This window comes from Ranitomeya variabilis, chromosome 2 (genome assembly GCF_051348905.1).
Source record: "Ranitomeya variabilis isolate aRanVar5 chromosome 2, aRanVar5.hap1, whole genome shotgun sequence".
Lineage (NCBI taxonomy): Eukaryota > Metazoa > Chordata > Amphibia > Anura > Dendrobatidae > Ranitomeya > Ranitomeya variabilis.
In genome coordinates this window covers 1072063570-1072076487 of record NC_135233.1, presented here as the reverse complement: position 1 = coordinate 1072076487, position 12918 = coordinate 1072063570, and the positions used below count along the sequence as shown (strand labels likewise).

The window sequence follows — 12918 nt, the reverse complement described above, 5'->3', positions numbered from 1 at the left end:
AAAAAATACTGGCCAGATAATTCCAAGTCTGTTATCTACATCACACGCATCATCTATCTGTAGGGAAAAAATTGGGGCATTTTTTTAGTTCACTTGACCTTTTATTGCGTGTTTTAGGCCAGGTTCATATTGGGTTAATGGCAATGTGCTGACGGCATCCGTTACATAGCGGCACTAACGCTATGTAACAGATGCATTAGCGTACCCATTGACTGCCATTATGTAGCACATCGCTAACACGTCATAATCGGCATGCGTTAGCGATGTGCCATCATTCTGTGACGGACCCTCAGATGTGGTGTGCAGCGCTCGGGGTCCGTCACCGCTAGCGCAGATGGAGCATCTGCGCTAACGCGATCGCATAACGCGATCTTTAATAGGCACTTGCGGTGCACAGTCTGTTTAACGCATGCGTTGAACGGACTGCACTAACGCAATATGAACCTGGCCTTAGCCTAGCTATTCACACTCTTTTGCTGTTTTAAAAAAATAAAGGCCAGATTATTTCAAGTCTTGTATCTCCATCACGCGCACTACCTATACGTGGGGAAAAAATTGGGGCATTTTTTGGGCTCCATTGACCTTTTTTTGCTGTGTGTTAGCCTAGTTATTTACACTTTTGTTGTATTAAAAAAATACAGGCCAGATAATTCCAAGTCTGGTATCTACGTTATACGCATCAACTATCTGTGAGCAAAAAATTGGGGCATTTGGGGGGTTCAATTGACCTTTTTTTGGTGTGTCTTAGTCTATTTATTGACACCTGTTTGCTTAACAAAAAAGGTGTTACCTACAAGCCAGATATCTTAAACTGTGGTTTTCACGCACACTAATCACATAAGTTTGCTCTAAAGTCAGGCATTTGTATTGAACGTGCAAAATATTTCAGTGTATTTAAAATGGGAAAGGTGCGTGCAAAGGGACGGGGAAGTGGACATGATGATGATGGTGCATACGGAGGGCGAGGCCGAGGATGTGGGCAAGTGGAAATTGGCCCACAATAAACACCCACATCGTCTTGCTCAACCTCCCTGTCACATTTACTAGGGGAGCGCAGCAGCACACCACTATCGAACCCAGAGCAGTGTCAAAAGGTTGTTGGTTGGATAGCAGATAATGCTTCCAGTTACTTTGCCACCACCACCACCCTGTCTTCCACACAGTTGGAGTCTGAGTAGCCATGAGTGTGGGCAGCATATTCCTCGCCCTGATCCTCCTTTCTCCCACAATACCGAGTGCCGTGAGACAAGTGATCCCACACTTGGACACTCCGAAGAGCTGTTTACATTTCCATTTAGAGATTTGGGTCTCTCTCACGGTGCAGTTGAAGCGGGGCAAGAGGAGATCGCCTGTAGCGATGCCCAAATATTTGAGCAGCCACGTTCACACAAAGGTGAAGGTGGGAACGTGTCACAAGAGGCGGACGATGATGAGACACGATTGCCAAAAAGTCAGGAGGAGGAACAAGGTGTGGAAGTGGAAAATGAGGTGATTGATGATATAGTAACTGACCCAAACTGACAGGAGGACATGCAGAGCGGGGATAGAAGCACACAGGTGGAGGGAGACATAGCACCCCAAGAGGCAGAAAGAAGCATTGTGTTGGCCGCAGACAGAGGACAGGCAACCGTTCCCCGTAATGCTAGCACGACGGAAGTTACCAGTACAAGTGTTAGGTCTTCCCGAGTCTGGTTGTTTTTCAAAGACACTGCCAGTGACCCCAAACAGGCCATTTGCACCACCTGCCTGGCCCGCAACAGCAGAAGTATCAAAAATACCAGCCTGACCACCACCAGCATGATCAGGCATATGGCAGCAAAGCACCCAACTTTGTGGGTCGAACTACAATGTCCACCAACAGTGTCTGTGGGTGACACCAGTGCTTCTTCCACTGTTGTGCATGCAAGCCAATCCCCTGTCCATGGTGGCTGTGAAGATACCCTGCATCTGTCATTGCACACACTAAACTAGCATCATCAGCAAGCATGTCCATGTTCTTATCCCAGCATAGCGTTCAGTTGTCCATAGCCCAGTCCTTGGAACGCAAGTGGAAATATGCAGCCAAAGCCCCACAGGCCACACTATTAAATTCACACAATTCTCGTCTGCACCTGCTAGAAATGTTGCCTTTTAAGCTTGTGGAGATGGAAGTTTTCTGCAACCTGATGGTGGCGGCCATCCCAATGTACTCAATCCCCAGCTGCCACTATTTCTCCCGGTGTGCCGTCCCCACATTATACAAGCATGTGTCCGACAACATTAGCTGTGCCCTCAACAATGCTGTTACTAGGAAAGTACACCTAACCACAGACACGTGGACAAGTTATTGTGGGCAGGGATGCTACATCTGGCTGACGACACACTGGGCTAACATAGTGGAAGCCGGGACCCAGTCTGACCTTGGGATGGAACATGTCCTCCCGATGCCGAGGATTGCGGGCCCTACTCCAGTCAGGGTTGCCCCCACAGTCTACAGCTCCTACACCTCCTCCTCCTGCTTTTCAGCATCCATGTCCGAAATCATCACATCAGTCACAAGCAGGATGCACTGCAACACTGCCTCAGCCATGCGTCAACAGGCGGTACTGAAGGTAATTTGCTAAGGTGACAGACCACAAAATTCTGAAGAGTTGTGGACAGCTCTGAATGAGCAGGCAGATCTGTGGCTGACACTGCTGAACCTACAGCCAGGCATGTTCGTGTGTGACAATAGCTGGAACCTGGTGGCGGCTCTGAGGTGAGGCAAGCTCACACACATACCATGCCTGGCCCATATGGGGAAACTTTTTGTGACTTAAAAAAATCGTAATAGTGGGAAGTTTGGTTTAATGTGGCCATCCCGGACGTCTGTTCAATGGGTTGTTGGGATGTGTCCAAATTTTGAGTAGGCCTTGCATTCACTTCATGGGCAAACATTATGGGAGTACCAAATGAATAATGTGAAGTTTGGTTTAAAGTGGCCATCCAGTACGTGGGTTCAAAAGCTTATTGGGTGCGTGTAACTTTGGGGCAGGGCAAGCCTTGCATTCAATGCATAATCAAACAGTATGGGAGTACCAAATGAATACTGAGAACTTCGGTTGCATGTGGCCATCCAGGATGTCTGTTCAATGGGTTATTGAGGTGCATACAAATTTTTGGCAGCCCTGCCACTCACTACATATGCAATAACAGTTTACGAGACCCACTGTTTAATAATGGGAACAACAAAGCATAGCCGGCTGATGGCTCTAAGAATAGTGAGGGCCGACTGCTAGCCCTTTAAAAATAGTAAAGGCCATCTGATGGCCCTATAAAAATAGACTTTGTGACTTTCAGAGTCCCTCCTTCATAAATGAAACATGATGTGTCTGATGATGTGTCACACACCATATGGCCAGATAAGGTGGTAAAATGCTAAAAGTATATTTCCCAGTGAATGCATTTGTCTTGGTTGAAAGCAATGGTAAAGTTGAAAAATGCATGAAAAACGCTACATGTGAACAAAGCCCAAGTGATAGAGGAACATTTTTGTTTTGGGTTATTTCTTTTGCTTTACATACAAATCTTTACCCTGGAAAGGATGTTCCTTAACATATTTCGCAGGAAAATCCATTTTGGTTTCATTTTTGTATGTTTTATTGTGCACCTGTAAAAATGGCGTAAGACTCTGACAACATTGTTTATAGCTGTGATCTGGGAGTCAGAAATGCTTCCAGGAGTCTTCCCTATGTCATTTGGGCACTGTTTCCATCGATTTATAGACACTTCCGGGGAGGCCACCACAAAAATGCTCGGTTTTCCCATAGACTTACATTGGGCTCGTTGCTCGGGTCAAAAACCCAAGCGTTACAATTTGCTCAACCCAAGCAATGAGCATCCGAGCATTTTAGTGCTTGCCCATCACTAATAGACAAATCTTTTTAGTTTTTTTTACTGGTATTCTTAGGATCTCCATCCTTCTAAATTATTGGCGGGATATCTTAGTAGCTTGTGAGTAACATAATAGTATTAGTCTATCAGGGAGTCTGGTGGCAGAAAGCCTCTGAGGTGGTTGAATTATCCACCATTTTTACTTTGATGTTACTTACCAGCAGAAAATGGTATAAAGGCCTCGTTTTTGACAAAGTTTCCATCGGAGTCCAGAAAATGTTGCGGGTAAAACTCGTCAGGTTTCTTGAAGTGCTTGTCATCTCGTAGGACAGATGTCAGTGACGGCATTACGTGAGTTCCCTGCAAAAAATTAAGAATGATTCTCTTGGTGAAATTCAATCCAAAAATATGTAACCTTTTGGATAAGGTAACCATCAAAAATATCTGAATCCATATAGGCCTACAGTTAGGGTCCTGCAAAATCCTATTATTTTCATCAGTCTCCATCGTGAATCCTACTGAGTACATGTACTGTATGTGTATCTTTAGGATATGCAGAAAATTTGAAGTTACAGTACAGACCAAAAGTTTGGACACACCTTTTCATTTAAAGATTTTTCTGTATTTTCATGACTATGAAAATTGTACATTCACACTGAAGGCATCAACACTATGAATTAACACATGTGGAATTATATACTTAACAAAAAAGTGTGAAACAACTGAAATTATGTCTTATATTCTAGGTTCTTCAAAGTAGCCACCTTTTGCTTTGATGACTGCTTTGCACACTCTTGGCATTCTCTTGATGAGCTTCAAGAGGTAGTCACCGGGAATGGTTTTCAATTCACAGGTGTGTTATGGACCTGGTGGTTAGGAGCACTGTTATAGACCTGGTGGTTAGGAGCACCCGGAATGACCTGATAGTTAAAACGGAAATCAGAGACAAGCTCTGAGGAGGTGGTAACTCTACTGACCGCAAACCCTAATCCTATCACAAACACTAGAAATAACCGTGGAGCGTTCCTAACTCTCCCTAGACGCCTCTTCACAGCCTAAGAGCTAACTACCCCTGAAGATAGAAATAGAAGCCTACCTTGCCTCAGAGAAATTCCCCAAAGGAAAGATAGCCCCCCACAAATATTGACTGTGAGTTGAGAGGAAAGTGACAAACACAGGAATGAAATCAGATTTTAGCAAAGGAGGCCAATTCTTCTCTAGATAGACAAAAGATAGGAAAGGGAACTGTGCGGTCAGTATTAAAAAACTACAAAAAACCACGCAGAGTTTGCAAAAAGACCTCCACACCGACTCACGGTGTGGAGGTGCACTCTGCACCCCCAGAGCTTCCAGCTAGCAAGGAAATATCATAATAGCAAGCTGGACTAGAAACATAACATGTACTGAGAAATATACTCAAAACAAATGGACAACAAATGAACTAGCAGGGACTTAGCTTCTGCTGGAGTAGACAGGTCATCTGAGAAATCCAAGAGAGATCTGAACCAGTACTGAGACATTGACAGCTGGCATGAACTAACGATCATAGCAGAGTTAAATAGGAAAGCCAGCAGGAACAATAAGTGAGGGCAGCTGAGCAAGCCAACCTCAAAGATCAGCAGTTCCACTCAAAGCCACCAGAGGGTGTCCAAGGACAGAACTCACTAAAGTACCATTCACGACCACAGGAGGGAGCCCAAGAACGGAATTCACAACACAGGTGTGCCCTGTCAGGTTTAATAAGTGGGATTTCTTGCCTTAAAGATTTCTTGTAACGAGAGCATTGATCATGCAGCAAGAGCCTGACTCAAAGCACACAAGTTGTTCTACAAAAATAGTTAAAGAAGAAAAAATTAAGGATTTGAAATAGCTAAGTTAAAGTCCTGTCTTTAATTCTATAGAAATGTTATGGAGGAACCTGAAGTAAGCAGTTCGAGGAAGAAAACCCTCCAACATAACAGAGTTAAAGCTGCATTGTGGGAAAGAATGGGCTAAAATTCCTCCAAGCTGATGCACAGAACTAATCAGCAATTAACGTAAACTTTTAGATGCAGTTACTGCTGCACAAGAGAGTCACACCACATATGATTAGTGTTGAGCATTCCGATACCGCAAGTATCGGGTATCGGCCGATACTTGCGGTATTGGAATTCCGATACCGAGATCCGATACTTTTGTGGTATCGGGAATCGGTATCGGGATTAATATCAATGTGTAAAAGAAAGAATTAAAATAAAAAATAGGGATATACTCACCTCTCCGGCGGCCCTTGGACTTTACCGCCGTAACCGGGAGCCATTGTACCTAAAAATGCGCGCTTGAAGGGCCTTAGATGACGTCACGGCACTCTGATTAGTCGCGTGACCGCTACGCGACCAATCACAAAGCAGTGACGTCACCTAAGGTCTTTCAAGCACTTGAAAGACCTTAGGTGACGTCACGGCTTTGTGATTGGTCGCGTAGCGGTCACGCGACCGCTACGCGACCAATCAGAAGCTGCGGACGTCTTCTAAGGTATTTCAAGCGCTTGAAAGACCTTAGGTGACGTCACGGCTTTGTGATTGGTCGCGTAGCGGTCACGCGACCGCTATGCAACCAAACAAAGCTCCGTGACCTCATCTAAGGCCCTTCAAGCGCGCATTCTTAGGTACAACGGCTCCCGGTTACGGCGGTAAAGCCCAGTCTGCGTCGGAGAGGTGAGTATATCCCTATTTTTTATTTTAATTCTTTCTTTTACACATTGATATGGATCCCAGGGCCTGAAGGAGAGTTTCCTCTCCTTCAGACCCTGGGAACCATCAGGATACCTTCCGATACTTGGTGTCCCATTGACTTGTATGGGTATCGGGTATCGGTATCGGATTAGATCCGATACTTTTCAAGTATCGGACGGTATCGCTCAACACTACATACGATACATTTTTGCCACTCTTAGTCATTATAATGGATCATTACCCTCATTTAAAAAAACAACAACGTTTAATATTTTGAACTCAATTGTTTGATTTGGTTTTGTTTATCTGCATTTAGAAGATGTGTGAAAATCTCTTGCAGTGTTAAGGCAAATTTAAGTAGAAATATAGAAAATCCGAAAGGGTTCACAAACTCTCATAAACCACTGTAAATTTGTTTTATTGCCCAAATCATGTTTCAAGGATTATAAAGGGACAAACAGCAGTCTAAAGTCTAGAGCAGGGGTGGGGAAATATTTTTCTGCCAATGGTCTTTGGGGCAGTACAAATTGCGCTCTAAATCCTCCCACAAGGTACATCCTGACACTGACATGCGTCAGGACATGATCTTTCACTGCATGCACCTCAGCAATTAGTAGTGAATGCTGCATGCACATGCTCACAGAGCGAGAAGAAATTAAAGGGCTGGCAGCTGTCAAACACAGCTTTCGGCCCAAGAACTGTAGTAAACGGGAATCTGCCAGTGGGTCGAAGAAAAGGTTATCAAGGGCCATAAATGGCCCATGGGCCTGAGGTTCCCCGCCCCTGGTCTAGAGAATAGCCACATACGTAGAGACCTGGTCCAGGTTATGACTGTCACTTTAAATACCCCTGGACTGTACACTATAGCTCACCTTCTAGCTACCCCTTTACTGTTATTAAGACATGTGGTTTAATTTGATTCATGTGTTTTTACAGGTATTTTCTCATTTGTTATGTTCCAGCACCATCTGCTGGTGAAATGTATACACTGTAAAGTTTTGACATGAGAACTGAGATTTCAAGAGGAGGGGCTATTCTAGTTTCTGCTCATCTAGACCAGGAGAGCTGGGAAAACCCCAGTCTGAAACAAACTGTCTCTGGGAGCAGAGCACATGGAGGCTCCCTCTCTCCAAGACCCTCTGGTAGGCCTGAATAGCTTAGAAATTACCCCAGAACTCCCAGGTCGGTGGAATACTCTTGCTATGTAAAATCTTCTGCATAAAGCTACAAGAGACTCTGAATCTCTGTATAACAACTTACAAGCACTACATATAAAGGAGCAGGTTCTTAAAGCTCCGAAGCCTCAATTCTATGTCAGAATCTAACTCTGTACTGTAATTGCTGTGGTTTTACCCGGTGAGCTGTGAAGCATTTACTCCGTGTCATATTTTCCCATTCCTGCGAAAGTAAATGCAACTGTTATCCCCGAGACCTGTGTCTGTGGTCATTATCGTGGACGCTGAGTGGGAGTGGATTGCAGTGAACGGAAAGCCCATCATTGCAAGGGCTTTGCAAGTGGCATCACGAACTGGATAATATTCTTCTCTGCCTATCTACTATTACGCCACCACAAGTCTCAGAACGGCTTATTAAAAACTATCTTGCCAGTGAATGCTCCTAAAGACTGTCTCCTGGTATATGCTGTGCTGCTGCCTGTACTTGTGTCTGGAGCCTGCCTGCACCAGCTCTTCTACATCTCCTGCCATCTAAGTTTTACAGATAAATGCAGATTCTCATCCACAGCAGTGCTATATTCTAGAGGGGGAGCCTTCCATCTCAGAGACTGTGTTACTGAATGATAGTGCATCACCTAAATCTACAGTGTTGCCTTTATTCTTAAAGAGACAGTACCTACATTATTATCATAATGTCTGATCCTCTTCATAATGGCCAGGCAGTCTTCTAACTCTGCATCATCCTCGTCACCAGTTAGTGCTCCAATCCAGCAGACTAATGCCGTCGATCTAGCACCAGGCACTGCCATGGTGACCGGCATGACATTCTTCCTAGGAACTCCTTGTAACAGCGTGTCCCTCCCCCGGCCTGTGTTCCTGGACTGCCATGTAATTAGGCTTGTTGAGTCAACAACCAGTGGGGATAGCCCTCCCCATTAAAGGGTGGATCCAAGAACACAAAAAAATAGACTCATGTGTTGGCTGATTCAGTTGTGTGGTGACTTAGGAAGGGCTGGGATCTTATGCTGAGGCGAGATCCTGGTGCCAGTGTGTGGAAGGTTAAAAGCCGCCACGTTGGACTGTGTTGTGGCTCTCATCTGCTGGAACCATTGAATTCACTCAAGGACTATTTCTATTTCCCTGGTGTCGGATTGCCGGATCTGCTCCCTTTGTGTGGACTCAGTGTGGACTCATTATGGATGCTGCAGAATTACTTTCATTTGTGTTATCCCAGTTCCCTGTTCCAATAAATCTTGTTGGATTGTTTATCAGCCTGGTGTCTCTTGCTGCTCTGTTGCAAACCCCGTCACAAACTGGTGGCAAGCAGTGGGATCAGAGCAGAGGGAATGGAGGACAGCGGCTCATCAATGTCTGGAACCAGAACCCCAGGATACAGGAACTGGACTGTGGGGAGTTTACAAACAAAGGCCCGTGAATTAGGAGTCTGCTATAAAGGACTGACCAAGGACCAACTAATTAAGGCTTTGGAAGGAGCTTACCTGCAAGATGGAACCGAAGAAGGATTCCCCCAGCAAAGAGAGGAAAGACAGGAGCTGCAGGTAAATACCCAAAAAAGTCAGTAGGTTGTGTGGTATGAGGAGGAGATGGCATTGCTTGGGGATGATACCACCATAGAGGATAAGAGGGAAGCAATTCGCACAGCTAAGGAGAGGCAGCTCATGGTGGAAGCAGCTAGAAGCTATAGACAGATTGTAACCACAGCACCCACCATGAGGGAATTCCCAAGGGTGTCCCGTTAGGACTTTAAGCCATTTAATGAAGCTGCAGGTGACATTGAGGGCTTCTTCCAGGACTTTGAACATCAATGTCAATTAATGGAAGTCCCGGAAAGGGAGCAGGTCAGACATCTGGTGGGGCTCTTAGATGGTGGAGCTGCCGATGCCTACAGAGCTATGGAACCCCAGTGGAGCAGTGAGTATGAGGAGGTAAAAGAGGTCATTCTTGAACATTATGCTGTAATTCCAGACACTTACAGAGCGCAGTTCTGCTCCTTAGCCTATGAGGGGGAAGTGTCTTTCAAGATATATGCCCCCAGGCTCAAACAAGATCCCGGTGCCAGTGCGTGGAGGGTTAAAAGCTGCCATGTTGGGTTAAAAGCTGCCATGTTGGACTGTGTTCTGGCCCTCATCTGCTGGAGCCATTGAATTCACTCAACGACTATTTCTATTTCCGTGGCGTCGGATTGCCGGGTGGTGCCCCCTGATCTGCTCCCTTTGTGTCAACTCATTGTGGACTCATAGTGTTGAGCATTCCGATACCGCAAGTATCGGGTACTGTCCGATATTTGCGGTATCGGAATTCCGATACCGAGTTCCGATATTTACCGCATATCGGATACCAGAATCGGAAGTTCCCAGAATTCAAACTGCACGAATGCAGCCAACGAGGAATGATTACAAGTGTGGGCACATACTGTTCAGCATGGTGGGCATGTAACTACTGGCAAGGCTGTGATTGGCTGCTGAAATTATGTCATGATGCACTATAAAAAACGCTGCCGCCAATTCGGACTCACTCTGCTGTGAATTCAGTTAGGCATAGGATTCTGTGTTCTGACTGAGGGCCAGTTGAGATAGCGATTTGCTTCATTGTGCTTTTCCCAGGCTAATTTAGCAACCGCTGCGTGAGAACCTTGCTTTTGCCTTGCAGTGCTGTTTTAACAGCGATCTGCAAGGTCTGTGTGTGTGTGTGTGTGTGTGTGTGTGTGTGTGTGTGTGTGTGTGTGAGTGCAGCCCACTCTGTAGTCTGTGTAGTCACTGCCTCATACCGTAAAATAAATTGTCCTTTTTTGCTAATGGTGCAGCCTGCTGCACATTTTTTCAAATATTTCCTATTAGTGGCTTTCCACCCGTATCCAGCTAAATTGTGGAAAAACACTACATAAGATAACATAGAGGAGGTTTTTTGGGCCTTGCAGTGCCGTTTACGGCTGTCTGCACGGTCTTCGTGTGAGTGCAGCTCGCCCTGTAGTCTGTGTGCAGCCACAGCCAGTTGTATCCAGCTCGGAGTGCGTCACTGCCTCATACCGTAAAATAAATTGTCCTTTTTACCTAATGGTGCAGCCTGCTGCACATTTTTTCAAATATTTCCTATTAGTGGCTTTCCACCTGTATCCAGCTAAATTGTGTAAAAACACTGCATAGGATAACACAGAGGAGGTTTTGTGGGCCTTGCAGCGCCATTTACGGCTGTCTGCACGGTCTCCGTGTGAGTGCAGCTCGCTCTTTAGTCAGATCTGCCAAAAAAAAAAAATAATAATAAAGTTCACCAAACACACCACTTTACAGTTGTGTAGGCCACATTAGCTCATATTAAAGTCCAGTCCACACTTTAGAAAATTAGTGTTTCTTATACCTGTTGGGAGCTGTTCAGGAATAAGCACACTAAGCCCTTAGTACTTTTCTGCTTATCTTTATCAGTCAACAAAGATGAAGAGGGCAGGGAGTAAGGCACATGGGCGTGGGCACGGAGCACGGAGAGGACGTGGGGATTCTGTGCCTTCTGCGGGCACCGGTGACTCATCATCACCCAGTTTCAGCAGGGAACAGTCCTTCATGCACAGCTTTGTAGGAGAGCGCCGTACACCGCTGCTGCGTGAAGACCAAATTGAAGCCGTTGTCGGATGGATGGCAGCTAACGCATCGACTTCAATTAGTGCCACATCCTCTAAGGCATAGAGCACTGGAGAGCACCCATCTGTCTTTTCACCACCTGCCAAATTGCCCAGGCAGTCAGAGAGCCCAGGACAGGAGCCGTCTCTACTTCTGTAATCTGAATCTCTTGGCTTGGAAACAGGGGGCCAGCCAAGCAGCATTGGAGAAATGGAAGAAGAGGCAGTGTGCAGTGATGCCCAACAGCTTTGTCTCTCTGACTCTGAAGAGGCGGGTGGGCCAGTGCCTCCGGTCACCACACCGCAGTACACATCTGATGATGACACTCAGGTGCCACTTTCTGGTGCGTGCTGTGCTGCTGAGACTACCCAGGAGGAGCAGTTGGTCGCAGAGGGTAGTGTAGATGATGAGGTCCTTGACCCATCATGGCGTGAGGTACAGGAAGGTAGTGGGAGCAACTCTGAGGAAGAGATTCCCCGAACGGGCCAAAGAGGGAGAGGGAGGGGGAAGACTGCGGAGCCTGTAGCCTCCACTTCGGCACCCGTTAGGAGCATGCCTCTTCCACAAGCCAAAAAGGGCGCTCCCAAGACTTGCAGTGCCTGGTCCTTTCTTGACACAATTGCAGATGACATTTGCTTTGTCAAATGCAAGGTGTGTCATCAGAAAATCAAAAGAGGGAGAAATGTCAGCAACCTCAATACCTCAAATATGTGGAAACATGTGCGGACCAGACACGCGGTGGAGTTACAAAAACGCACTGAAGACCTAGGCCAACCAACAGCGGCACCTACCACCTCTTCAGCTCGTGTTGCCTCTTCCTCCAGCTCACACACAGCTAGTTCAGCTTCCTCCCAGGATCGCCATGGAAGAACCTCTGGCACTGTTGTCCAGAGACCCACTGTAATTCCACCCACAGCACCACGTTCCCAGTCATCCTCACACTCCCAGCCCAGTCTACAGCCATCGGTAGCACAGGCATGGGAGAAAAGGCGGCCATTCTCGGCAAACCACCCCCGAGCACAGGCTCTGAATGCAGGCATTGCCAAACTTCTGACACTGGAAATGCTCTCATTCAGGCTGGTGGAGACTGACAGCTTCCGTGACTTGATGGCATTGGCAGTCCCATAGTACAATGTGCCCAGCCGCTTTTATTTCAGCAGGCAAGCCGTCCCTGCCCTGCACAAGCATGTGGAGGGACACATAAAACACGCGCTACTGAACGCCGTCAGTAGCAAGGTCCACCTCACCACCGATGCGTGGACCAGTCAACATGGACAGGGGCGATACCTTTCCCTCACTGCCCATTGGGTTAATGTTGTTGAGCCGGGTACAGATCGTGCGAGTGGCGCAGGACGTGTCCTGCCCACTCCAAGGATTGCAGGAATCCAGTCTGTACGCATTGACTCCTTCTCATACACAAGTTCCTCAGAATCATCGCTGTAGGAGCAGTCACAGTCCACCTCCACATGGACCCGTGAACGTTTACCTGTTACGACCGACATGAGCACAGCCGTGGCCAAACATCAACAGGCCGTCATGAAATTA

The 12918-nt window shown here is 46.5% G+C and overlaps 1 protein-coding gene across 1 annotated transcript in view; it reads right to left on the bottom strand.

Annotated features, from left to right (window-relative positions):
* Positions 1 to 12918, bottom strand: part of LOC143808676 (cytochrome P450 2C5-like) — a 230925-nt gene that overhangs the window by 27645 nt on the left and 190362 nt on the right. The window contains exon 9 of the mRNA XM_077291580.1: positions 4071 to 4212. Within this exon, the coding sequence (XP_077147695.1) occupies positions 4071 to 4212 (142 nt within the window). The remainder of the gene's footprint in view (positions 1 to 4070; positions 4213 to 12918) is intronic.